The 11,926-nt window shown below is 41.1% G+C and overlaps 1 protein-coding gene across 1 annotated transcript in view; it reads right to left on the bottom strand.

The window, feature by feature from the left end:
- Window positions 1–11,926, bottom strand: part of LOC107741665 (myocyte-specific enhancer factor 2C-like) — a 54,038-nt gene that overhangs the window by 10,226 nt on the left and 31,886 nt on the right. The window contains exons 4-6 of the mRNA XM_016554434.1: window positions 9,296–9,499; window positions 2,137–2,277; window positions 1,766–1,938 (exon numbers count right to left, since the gene is read on the bottom strand). Of these exons, the coding sequence (XP_016409920.1) occupies window positions 1,766–1,938; window positions 2,137–2,277; window positions 9,296–9,499 (518 nt within the window). The remainder of the gene's footprint in view (window positions 1–1,765; window positions 1,939–2,136; window positions 2,278–9,295; window positions 9,500–11,926) is intronic.

Genomic DNA, 11,926 nt, shown 5'->3' with positions numbered 1-11,926 from the left:
ATATATATATATATATATATATGTGTGTGTGTGTGTGTGTGTGTGTGTGTTTATTCTTTATAATGTAGAATAGCACAGGAAATTTAAACAAAAAAGTGTCAAAAATCACAAACACACACACACATATATATACATATAGCTCTATCAACATTATCTGTTGCTTAATATATAAATATATAATATATTTTTTCTACAAAAGTCTAAATTATTTTCTGTATTAATCGACAACATGCCACAGATGCTGATAAATGACAGATGAAAAAGGAAAAGACATTTTCTGGGTTTAAATGAAATCCAATAATACAAAAATGCAATAAAAATAAATTAATAAATAAATACATCCAAACAAAAAGTAACGAATTAAACATTAAAAATAAAGCATTAAAAACACAAAATTATTTTCCGCAGTAACATGCCACAGATGCTGTTAAATGAGCTCATCTTGTATTCAACCACAAATATCCCTTTAGGACTGGAGCAATTTCCTGTTTGACCACACGAGGGCTATATTTGAAAACAAATCAAGCTTTTCCTGCCTGTAAAACCTGTGAAACCTGAGGCTTTGATTCCTCAGAAGAGCCTAATCCTTTCATCTGAAGCCTTTGAGAGTCTAGGTTGACTTAAAACGGAATAAAAATGTACATTATTCGCTCTGCTGTCATTAGCGGAGTTACTATGCAAAACAACACTATTACTATTATTCATACTAAAAGCTAAACGTTTGATCTTACGTTTTTAATGGCCATGTCAGAATAATAAACCTTTTTGTGTACTGTACTGTCCATGTTTTTGTGAGTTAAATTCAAGGTAAAAGCTGATCTGAAGTGAAATACAGTAATGCAGCTTGGCTTTTTCTTTCTGCCTGATCTCAGCGTTTCGCTCGTCGGCAAGCAGCCACATCGCTGGACCACAGCAATTCTACTCATTCAAGACATCTCCACCTGTCAGGGCCCTTGCACCTGTCCAACAAATCTCCTCGGCTCAAGGGGAAGGGGCGGAGCTGGGGCCACAGCCAATCACGGCCTCGAACCCCAGGGATGTCCGTAGAAGGCTATTTTTTGCCCCAGTGCCACCCAGCAGCATCCCAGCAACCCTACACCAGCCATCCCCCCAATCAGACCGCCAGCTCACTGTCCGACCCGGCTCGGTGCTTTTAGCAACACGGCTGGATCCCAAAGCCTGACATCAGCAGACTAAACACGGACCGCTCCAGACCAACAGGGGGAGGGTCGTGTTCAGCCGAGCATTCCTGTTCAGTTCATCACACACCAAAGACAGGACAACGACGAGAGCGTGACACAACTTTAAGATGACAGCGAGATTAAATGAAAAGTGAAGACCTTTGCTTATAAATGATAGTTCACCCAGAAAATCATATCCTGTCATTTAATCACCTTCATGTCACAAAAGAAGACTTTTAAGAACCAAAAAACATTGGTCACCATTGGCTTTCATTCTATGGAACAGCATTGTTTTAGTAATATTTATATATTATTATGATTTTTATTAATATTTTCGATTGTTTAATATTTTGTCACGTGCTTTTGACATCATTCATGTCACAGAAGAATATATTTCTCAGAACCACAAAATACTGATCACCATTGACTTTCATTGTATGTAACTTGTTTTAGGCCTATTATTTATATACTATTATTGTTTTTATTAATATTCTCAAATCATTTTTTTGATTGTTTCATTTTTATTAATTTTGTCATGCACTTTTGAGATCATTCACGTCACAAAAGAATATATTTTTAAGAACCAGGGGGGCCGGTGGGTCACTCCAGGGGACATGCTGTTCCTCTGGAGGGAGGGGTGGGCCAGCGGCAGCATGTTGGGGTTGCCCAGAGATGCTCCCGGGTGGCTGTAGATCAGGCTGTTGGGGTTGCTCACAGGGATTGAGACGGGCATGTCATAATTAGACTGGGGGATGGCCTATAAAACAAAAGGCATGGAAATCAATCACCATTAAATTATTGAAAAATATATAAATATAGTATGTTAATGGAAAAGAAAAATCTTGGATGTAGTGTATTATCAGCCAGGTCAATTAATCTGCTAATAATGGACTATTTTGAGATTCCAACTTGGTTCAACCACCGGTTTGACATCTGAAAAGTTGACGACACTTACACACAGTCTCTGCCTGCTGATCATCAGGTCAATGTCCTCGTTGATTTTACGATATTTGTCCTCAGATTCTGGACTGTGGCCTGAATCTTCAGCATCAATATCAGTACTGTCACAGCCGTTTAGACCCTTCTTCCTCAGAGTCTGAAACAAAATTTTTTTGATTGTTTCATTTTTATTAATTTTGTCATGCACTTTTGAGATCATTCACGTCACAAAAGAATATATTTTTAAGAACCAGAAAACATTGGTCACCATTGGCTTTCATTCTATGGAACAGCATTGTTTTAGTAATATTTATATACTGTTATGATTTTTATTAATATTTTCGATTGTTTAATTTTTTGTCATTTTGTCACGTCTATATTTTTAAGAACTAAAAAACATTGGTCATCATTGACTTTCATTGTATTAAACAGTGTTGTTTTGGTATTATTTATATACTATTATATTTTCAGATTGTTTTTTAATATTTTTAGATTGTTAAATTTTTTAGTAATTATTTCAGTTTAGTTAAATTCTAGTTTTTATTTATTTCCAGTTAGATTTGTTTTCTTCAACTTATTTCCAAAATTATTTCAGTTCGTTTTAGTTCATTTCTAATTTTCATTTACAGTAGTTTAGGTTTTTATTACATTTTATTGCAATTATATTTTATTTTATTGTATTGTATTTCATCTTCATTTCAATTAACAAACCTTTTTTAAATAATCTCTTGGTACAGACAAAAAAAAAACTTATTTTGTGTTCTGCAGATAAAACTAAAAGTAAAACAGGTTTGAAATGGCAGGGTAAATAAATGATGAATGAACTATCATTTTATTAATGAACTCCCTTGAAGTCAGATTTTTCACCTTGGAAAAGGACTTCGTCTTCTCAAAAAGATCTCCACACAACGTCTCAAAATATGCTCATATTTTTACAAATAAATCCGAGATCTCAATATGAACTCAAACATTTCTCACAAAACAATTTCTCCCAAGACCAAATTTTCTGGCATATGCTATCGAGATTAATTTTATAGCTCAATATTCTTACCGTATGCCAACTCTTGATTCGTGTATGCATATTTTAACTTAGGACAAACATCCCAGACAAAGTTAATTCTTAGATCCAAGACAGTCTACATGAGTATGTGAACCAAAACGCGTAAGTTTTGTTGTGTCACAAAAACAACAAAGTGAGATTCCAGTTGCATTTCATTGCGTTCCATTGCCAGCTGTCATATAAATATCTAATTTTCTCCAAAGGACTTGTAGGAAAACCATATGAGAGCTGATTGATGCGCTATGAGAGAGAGACCTCTGAGCACTTTTTACAATACACTGGCCACCTATAAAAAGTTTCTTGCATTACTTTGCAACAAGTTAAAAAAAAAATGCATTTAGCTATGACTAAAGTTGAAGTGAGCTGTCGTGAGGGTGGAGAGGAGAAGAAAGGAGAGGAGAGAGACAGCCATCAGCGCCTCCTTCTGCTCCTAGTCTTGTCAACTCTATGGAGACTTGCTCCTAATTAAACCAGCGCTGCATCGCTCTCCCACATGACAAAGACAGCCCCAGTCTGTCCGCATGTAGACATGGCGTCCTATATAGCGTGCTAGCCGGTAACCTTCAGCGGAGAAATGATGTTGTGCGTGAAGTAGCAGGTGGTAACGTGTGGAGACAGCTGACTGATGCCGTTTGCTGGCCAGCAGCTGACGGACTGACTGACTGACTGAGGGCGTCACATCACCTTGTACCCTCCTCTGAGGTCCACATGGGTGGTCTCGCCTCACCTCAAACCAGGCTCAAGGACAAAGTCTGAGAAACTGCATTCAAACGGCACACACACCAACCCAGAGGAAAATTATATTACTCATAGTTTGCTCAATCATCGCTCGGGAGACTTCATGGAGTTCTCATTCAGATTTCCTTTAAATCTCAACTTTTTGTTACTGAGGTTTCTCCTCAAAACAATGGAGACAATTGTTGATCTACAGCATGTTTATATTGCTTATTGTTCTTTTTCTTAGCTCAAGAGACTTAATGGAGTTCTTATTTTTATTTAAGGATCAATGCTGTCTCAGATGTTTCTCATAAAATGGATACATTAAAGGATATATAAAAAAAATTTTTTTTAAATGAGACAACTGACATATTTGGAAAGTATTGCTCAGAGTTCGCTCCTTCATAACTCATAATTCTCAGTTATGTTTCATTTAAGTATCAACTTCAACTCAGGTGTTTCTCCTCAAATGCAGGGATTAAAGTTCCGTCGCTATGACGGATTTCCGTCAGTTCATAAAGACAGTCACTTGCTTCATTCCTGAATGATTCAGCCGCTCGAACGAATCAATTGAATGAATGATTCAGGCATAAATTCAGTGACTTGTCGCCACCTGCTGGCGGATTTAGTTTCATTTGTAGCGTATAATTTCAGTTATTTAAATCATATTTCTGTAAATATATATTTTGACTGAATTTTTCTTCGACCAAAGCCCATTCCTCAGCCATACCCGTCTTACACCCAGTTTAAGAGCAGTTTTTTTCTTCTTGTAATTAGGAGCGCTTGTCCTCCTAATTAAAAAATGTAGGAGCACGTTCTGATCAATAATCAAAAATTTGCTTTCTGTCACTGATTTTATCACTCATTCAATTGATTCGTTCGAACGGCTGAATCATTCAGGAATGAAGCAAGTGACTGTCTTTATGAACTGACGGAAATCCGTCGTAGCGACGGAACTTTAATCCCTGTGTCTAACAACCGAAACATTAAAGATATGTCTTTCCTTTAAGGAACATGCACACACGCCAAGGTGGCACTGCATTTTGCCCGTCAACAGCAACACAGACCACATCCAAGCCACCCAAAAAAGCAATCAAACTGAGAGCATGTGACCACAAAAAGGCAGCTCGGTTGAAGGAAATGTCGCCTTATTGTCTCACGTGTCAGTAGGGATGTTCGACTAAGAACTTCTTCCACCTCTTCAGACGTGCATGTGTGCGTGTGTCATGTTTGCCTGTGTGGAAAGTTGTTGATTTATGCAGTGAGTCACAAAAACTGGCAGCACGACACCATGCACAGACAAGTGCAGCAGCTATCGTAACAGAAACGCATGTTGAAGCGAAAGGAAAAGGCACATTATCAGTTCACAGAAAAAGCCCAAATAAGACTCGATTTGTGCTGCCTAAACACTGGTATATCAAGCTCGGTTTATCAAAAGCAGATGGATCGGGGAGAAAAAATGAAAGCCGTACTGATTCCGACCATCAAAGAGGCGGAATCCTATTAGAGTCATACGGGTGAGCCAGCGGGGACGCCCCCGTTCCTGCGGCAGGTCGCATGGCCAATGCGTGGCACTGTCTGGCCCTCCTCCAGGGCTCTTTCCACCAGCTGCTCCGACCACAGCAGCTGGGCAATGTTTGGAAAATGCCACACTGGGGACCTCTGGGTAATTTACCTTCTTTGATGCTCTCAGTACCCTATAATAATGAATCAAAGGCCCTCTCTTTTACTGCCACGAGTTGAGCGCCGCGTGTTTGGTATTAAACGCACTTGAGAGCATAATTACGACAGTAACCGGCCCGGTGGATATCCAATCCGACCACGAGGAAGCAGAAGAGTGTCCCGAAGGCAAGAATTCCTCACCAGAATCATTCCCGGGGTCAAGCAGGTCCACGTTTATGAATTTGAATGAATTCCCTCTGGGGCCTTCCTGTAAATAATCGCACATTATCACACACAAGCATGTCATCTCTTTACATTTGTTGTCATGTGACCTCTCAGAAGCCTTGTTTTTCCATTGCAGCATCTATAGAGGACAGTATGCTTATTCATGTTCAATTATTACTGATCAAGTCTTTTTGAACACAAAGCCTTTCACTGTAGCCCAATAATGGGCTCTTGTGGGCCCTAATCATTCACAGTCACCAGACTGAACTGTATTTGACACGTTGCATGCCACAGTAACGGCCGACCTTATGCTCTACAATCAGTTGCAACACCAGTGAGAAATAAAGCATTCCTCCCTCGCCGTCGATTAACAGCTTTTGTCTCTGGAACTCCTTATCAAGGGTAGCCCATCTGGAAATGGGCTTCAAAAACTTTATTGTTACCAGCTAACAATTAGCACGCTCAGAAAGAATAGAGTCTTGGTAAAAGCGAAGCATTTTGTGCTGCGCTGGCTCGCCGCTGGGTCTTGGAAAACCTGACTCACGCAACAAGGTTCAGATTAATCGTGGAATGTAAAACCGCCCTCTGATGTCGTTCAATCGAGGATGAAGAAAACAGCGCAGTAAATACTGCGTTTCAAACTCTAAGCATGAGCGGATCAGAACAATGACCCAAATGTGGGCTGAGGTCACTGCACGCTCGAATTTCACACCATGTTTTCAAGTTTACAGCTGAACAGATGGCAGATATGAGCCGACAGAAACAGTCTGCGGAGTGCAGAGGAGCATGCCACGAGAAGTCACGTAATCAAAAGAACTCTTCCTTTCCTCTCTTAAACGTGTGAAAACGGCATCCTAACAAGTTTGATTTAAGCTTTATTGAAGTACGCCACCGTCTGTGGTCAGTTTTTCTCTGAGGGAAAATGGAGTGGGGGGAAAAAAACAAGCGTGGCTGTCTTCTCTCTCTCTCTCTCCAGCACTCCACGCCTATTCTTCTCCATTTTCCTTGGCACGACTGCCGGGCTGGAGCTATTTTTAGCTGTGCTGCTTTCTATTTTTAGAAAACTACCGGTTTTCAGGCATTTAATGGGAAAGGACCACATAAAAACACAAAGGGTTGGAACGGGGAGGAGGTCTGGCACACAAGTTGGGCGTCTGCTCTTTATTTCCAATGCTATGAGAACTTCAGCTGCTCTCTGCCCAGGACAGAGGACGGAAAAGAGGCAGAGGGGTAAAGAATGTGAAAGACCTCCATCTTATAAACAACCACGAGTCTCAGGCCAAAAGCGCAAAATACAACACGCTGTTACTAAGTGAAGCAGTAAACTCATGTTAACCCGTTTGTGAAAAAGGCGGGGTGAAGGAATGCAAAACAAAGACGTCTCTCTTTTGGTGAAATTCCTGAAGGGATGAGAGTGGCACTGATTTCTTTTGGGGGAAAAAATAAAAAAATAGATTTATTTGTAATCTTAAATACTACAAATGCAGATCAGATCAAAAACTGTCTGTAACAGCAAAATGGTCTAGTTCCTGGCATCCTCTTGATGTTGTGACTGCAATGTGACAGTGTTAACACAGAGCAGTATAAGCCCAGCAAATCTGATTCACGGATTTAATCTGTCAATCGTCATCAAGGTTCAACGGAAGATCAAGAGCCATCATGCGTGCATGCAACCAACACCTCCGACACACACAACACAAGGGAACCGTTGCCGCAGCAAACAATCCCATCAAAACACTTCTAAACATAATTCTAGCCAAAGACGTAACAAACTGCACAATGGAATGTGAAGCAATGACTTTAAGGCAAACCTTCTCACATGGAGAACTGTGAGTGAACTGGGAATGGGGGGAAAAAAATTAAGTGCTTAAGAATGCATTGGCATGCAACTACATGAAGACAAATTATCTAAATTAGGAGAGTAGAAAAACGTTTGAGGCAAATGTGCCTGAAACGGAGCCAGTTTATAAAAGTAGGTTGACGATGTTTTCTTCGTTACATTTGAAATCAGATCGATGTGCCAAGCGCTGGAGGCATGTTTTCTCAGAGGTTTGTGTGGGTGAAATTGGAGGAGGGGAAGGTTGTCACCTCCAATGCCTTCCAGCACAAGACCAAACACAAGAGGTCAACTACCATACGCAGAGAGCTTTGCTCAATCTCATTAGCTGGCCATGTAGTCATTAACAACGCGACCTTTGGAAATAATTAACATTTTCCTTCCTTTGCGCCAACGGTCTCGTTGACAATTCTCAAAAGAGAAGAAATCTAAAGGTGTGGGGTCTGGAAAGCGTGCGTTTCGGGGTGACGACATGGGGTTATAGTCCACGCTGTCAGTTTTTAGGATTAAAAGGAGCATTTTCAGATTACACTAATCGAGGAAATGGGATTATCCCGGCTCCTTACTGGCTTGGCAGGGTGTCCGTGAGATTTGCCTCGTGGAGACTTGATGTTTCTCCTCTCATGAGGCAAGCCATGCTGTTTTTCCTCTCAGCCTCATAAAAAACCCAACTAAGTCTGACCCCAGGGCTTTGCTTGTACTGCATGTGTCAACGTTGCAAATGGCCTGTCGAACGATGTTACACTAGACTGAACAGTCAAAGTATAATAATAGAGTTTGAATTCGCAGCTTGTTATGTGCAAGTGAAGTGAGTTGCGAAACAATAAATGGCTCATGCTCGAACACACAAAGATAAAGAGATCCTTCACCACAATTGAGCTCCTAAAAACGCCTCTTTCAGCATCCACACTGTTATTCCTCATCTTTATTGCGTGTTTTTCTGTATCCCTTACTTAGTTAGTAAGAGGAGAGAGTTTGTTCGTGTGGCACCACCAGGCCTCTACACAAATCAATCGGGTGTTTTTACTGGAAAAGGGACTTTTCCAGGGGAAATATTTTTCCCACTGCTCCCAGTGGGAGTGCCATGGCCTTTCATGCATGTGGGGTGGGAACCTTCAAGTTCTCTCTTCCCAAAGTCAGCCTTGACAGGTGGTTTGGAAGAGCTGAGAGCAGTTTCACAGTTGCTTTTTGGTCTTTCGGTGGCGATTTCAGCTGAAGACGCTGAAGTCTTAGATTAGAGGATGAGGAAACCCTTATCTTAAGCTACCCACGCTTGCCCCGTGACCTTTTCAGGAGCTCACATGTCACAAAAGGTGGCGGTGATGAGCAAGCATGATCTTAAGTCTCTGTGCAGACCACCTGGCCTGGACAGTGGCACCTGCCGTGTCCTTTTAAACCGGTTGCGTAACGTGGTCCTGACGAGATACGGTAAAGTCCTCGTCCCTGTCCTTTAGCCTGATCCGTTCTTATAGAGCACAACGGCATGTGCCAAACGTGTTTTGCAAAGACTATTACAGCATGTTCCCTAACAAATCACCACCAGACACGGGCCAGGTGTCAAATCCTACTACTCTACCAAAACGAACCCTACCTGATCTCTCGGTGAGGCATCTGATTCAAATTCCCTGAATTTATTTGTCAAAAACATTGTGCTTATTGTCAAAGGGAACTCACCTCCATGATGTCCGAATTAGTCCGACTCTCATGGGGTTCATTGTACTCAGTGTATTTAAGCAGAACTTTGTCCATGTCGGTGCTGGCGTACTGGAACAGTTTATTAGTGCTGTTGAAGATGATGAGGGCGATCTCACAGTCGCACAGAACGCTCAGCTCGTAGGCCTTCTTCATTAGTCCAAACTTCCTCTTTGTAAACGTAACCTGATGAACCAAAGAACAAAGGGAGGGTTAAACTGGGATAGATTTGATACCCCTCATTCAATGACACAGACAAAACGTATTACTTGTTGGACAACGACAGCATAAGGTTTTACATCCTAGGTTGCTGGTTTGTTATCAACCTTGATCACCAGCATTTTAAGTCCTCACCAGGCTTCTTAACTAGCTTATTTACATTTAATTTTTGACATTTCGCAGATGCTTTTATTCATAGCGACTTCCACTGCATGGTATACAGTTTATCGGTTCATGCATTCCCAGGGAATCAAACCCATGACCTTTCCATTGTTAACGACATGCTCTTCTGCTTGAGCTAAAGGAAGTTCTGTCCAAGAAATGCTCGTAAGATAAATACATAGCTACTACCCACAACTCCATGGCTCCAATTTAGCTAAATTTTCTTGTGAACTGATACAATAAAATATGAACTTTATTGACTTGATCTTCAAATGCATTGCAATTCTTTTCATTGGCATTTGCATGACTTCAGTAAAATGCCCCATCAAAATTAAACTTATAGCTAGAGTGTACATGGCCCCATCCGTCCAAAACCAAATTGTTTGACAGGGTATTCTGGTTAGAGAGCTATCAGAGCTCTGCGTGCCATGCTAAATTTAGACTGGGGAGTTCAAGGTGAAATTCTGCCCAGCACGCTTCACAAATTGACAGCCCCTGGGTGGCAGGGTTCATAGGATTGCTTTGGCTAATGATGACCCAGCATCACCTAGGCACGCCGGCAGCGTTGCGCACGTTCCATTTGGAAAGGACAATTTCCCAAAGACACCATTTAAACCCTCACAGAACACACTCTCCATCTGTGATGAGATGGCAATGAAATTCAGTGAGAAACAGCCGCACAAAACCCAAAGAACTCTCTTGGGCATCTGCCTGAAATATTCAAACTCTGGATTATTAAATCCTAGCATCAAAATGAGATAGAAAGGAAATGTTATTGCTAAGAGTTGGCTTTTAGCTTCGGAGACTTAATGGAGTTCTCAGATAGGTCTCAATAAAGCAGCAGATATTTCTCCAGAGGAAGAATGAATGAATTGAAACGACTGAAAAGACAAATCCCCAAATACAGTAAAAGTGTATTGCTCAGAGGTTGCTCTTTCATAACTCAAGTTTTCAATTAAGTCTCAGTGAAGTATCAATTTTCACAAATTTTTATCTTAAAATGCAATAAAACAATGGATGCAAATGGGATGTTGACATGGCGCATAAATGCATTGCTCAGAAGTTTATTTTTCATAACTCAACAGACTTATTGGAATTCTCAATTATGTCTCATTTAAGTATTACGTCTCATTTACCTATATGCTTAGCAAGTTCTATAATTCATCACTTCATGCATTCCTGGGAATCGAACCCATGACTTTGGCGTTGCCAGCGCCATGCTTTACAGATTGAGCCAGAGCTATTTGTTAAAATTTCTTAAAAAACCAAATAGACACACATGTAAGAGTATACAGGTAGATTAACAAATGAATACATTTATCACATAGCTCAGATAATTTGGTTAAACTCTACAGGAGACACATGTGAGATTACTGCCTTCTTTTCTGAACAGTTTTGAAAAGCAGAATGTTCTCCATTTAGTCTAATTCTAAGAGAAATAAAAGACATATTCAAGAGACTTTTCTCTCCTTCAAGAGTGTATACTTCATGCATGCATGTCAATACGCAATAAACATGCATGTGAAGCTTTAATCTACATGGTGTTGGTGGTGTTTGTGTGTCGCTGATCCCTGTGCGTGAGTTCGGACGTCATGCTCTCTGTCACAAACAAACTCCAGCAGGGTGATCTTCTCACTCCTACCGCTCAGCACGCTGATGCTCTCACCTCCACATGACTTAGATTATGCTCACACTCACACTCACATGCACATGCACCGGGAGCGACAGATGTCTTACACATGCTCACTGAGACGCCTCCACACACATACGGGCAAAAAAACATTCGCCTTTCGCGCGCTGCCTGCGTTTACTGCCAAGTTCAGCCTGTCTTGATTTACCTTAGATGTCTGAGACACAAAGACTTTTTTTTTTTTTTTTACTTTTTCCTACATGCTAAACTGCACTTTGAGGCTGCAGCTAACTTTACACGACCGTGCTTCCCCGTAAAGATGCATGCAAGTTTATTTGACTTGAGTTAAGACATCTCAGACAGAACATCCATGGAGAACTTCACCACCACAACACGGGAAAGGGTGGGCGCTGAGAGGGGGTTAATCGTGCCACTGCACTGGGGGTCAGGAAGCACATTTGAGCGCATTTCCTGTCATAACAGGAAGGGTCCAATGGCTTCCCCTCTACAATGGCTTTGCCTCGGCTTCCGGCCCTATGCTGGTCATTGAAGGGGGGGTGGAGACAGGTGGGGGGGAGGAAACATAGATGACAGGAAGCCAT

This window comes from Sinocyclocheilus rhinocerous, unplaced genomic scaffold (genome assembly GCF_001515625.1).
Source record: "Sinocyclocheilus rhinocerous isolate Xijiao unplaced genomic scaffold, SAMN03320098_v1.1 scaffold886, whole genome shotgun sequence".
NCBI classification, from domain to species: Eukaryota; Metazoa; Chordata; class Actinopteri; order Cypriniformes; family Cyprinidae; genus Sinocyclocheilus; species Sinocyclocheilus rhinocerous.
The sequence above is the reverse complement of the archived record's forward strand: the minus strand, read 5'-3'. Positions and strand labels throughout refer to the sequence as shown.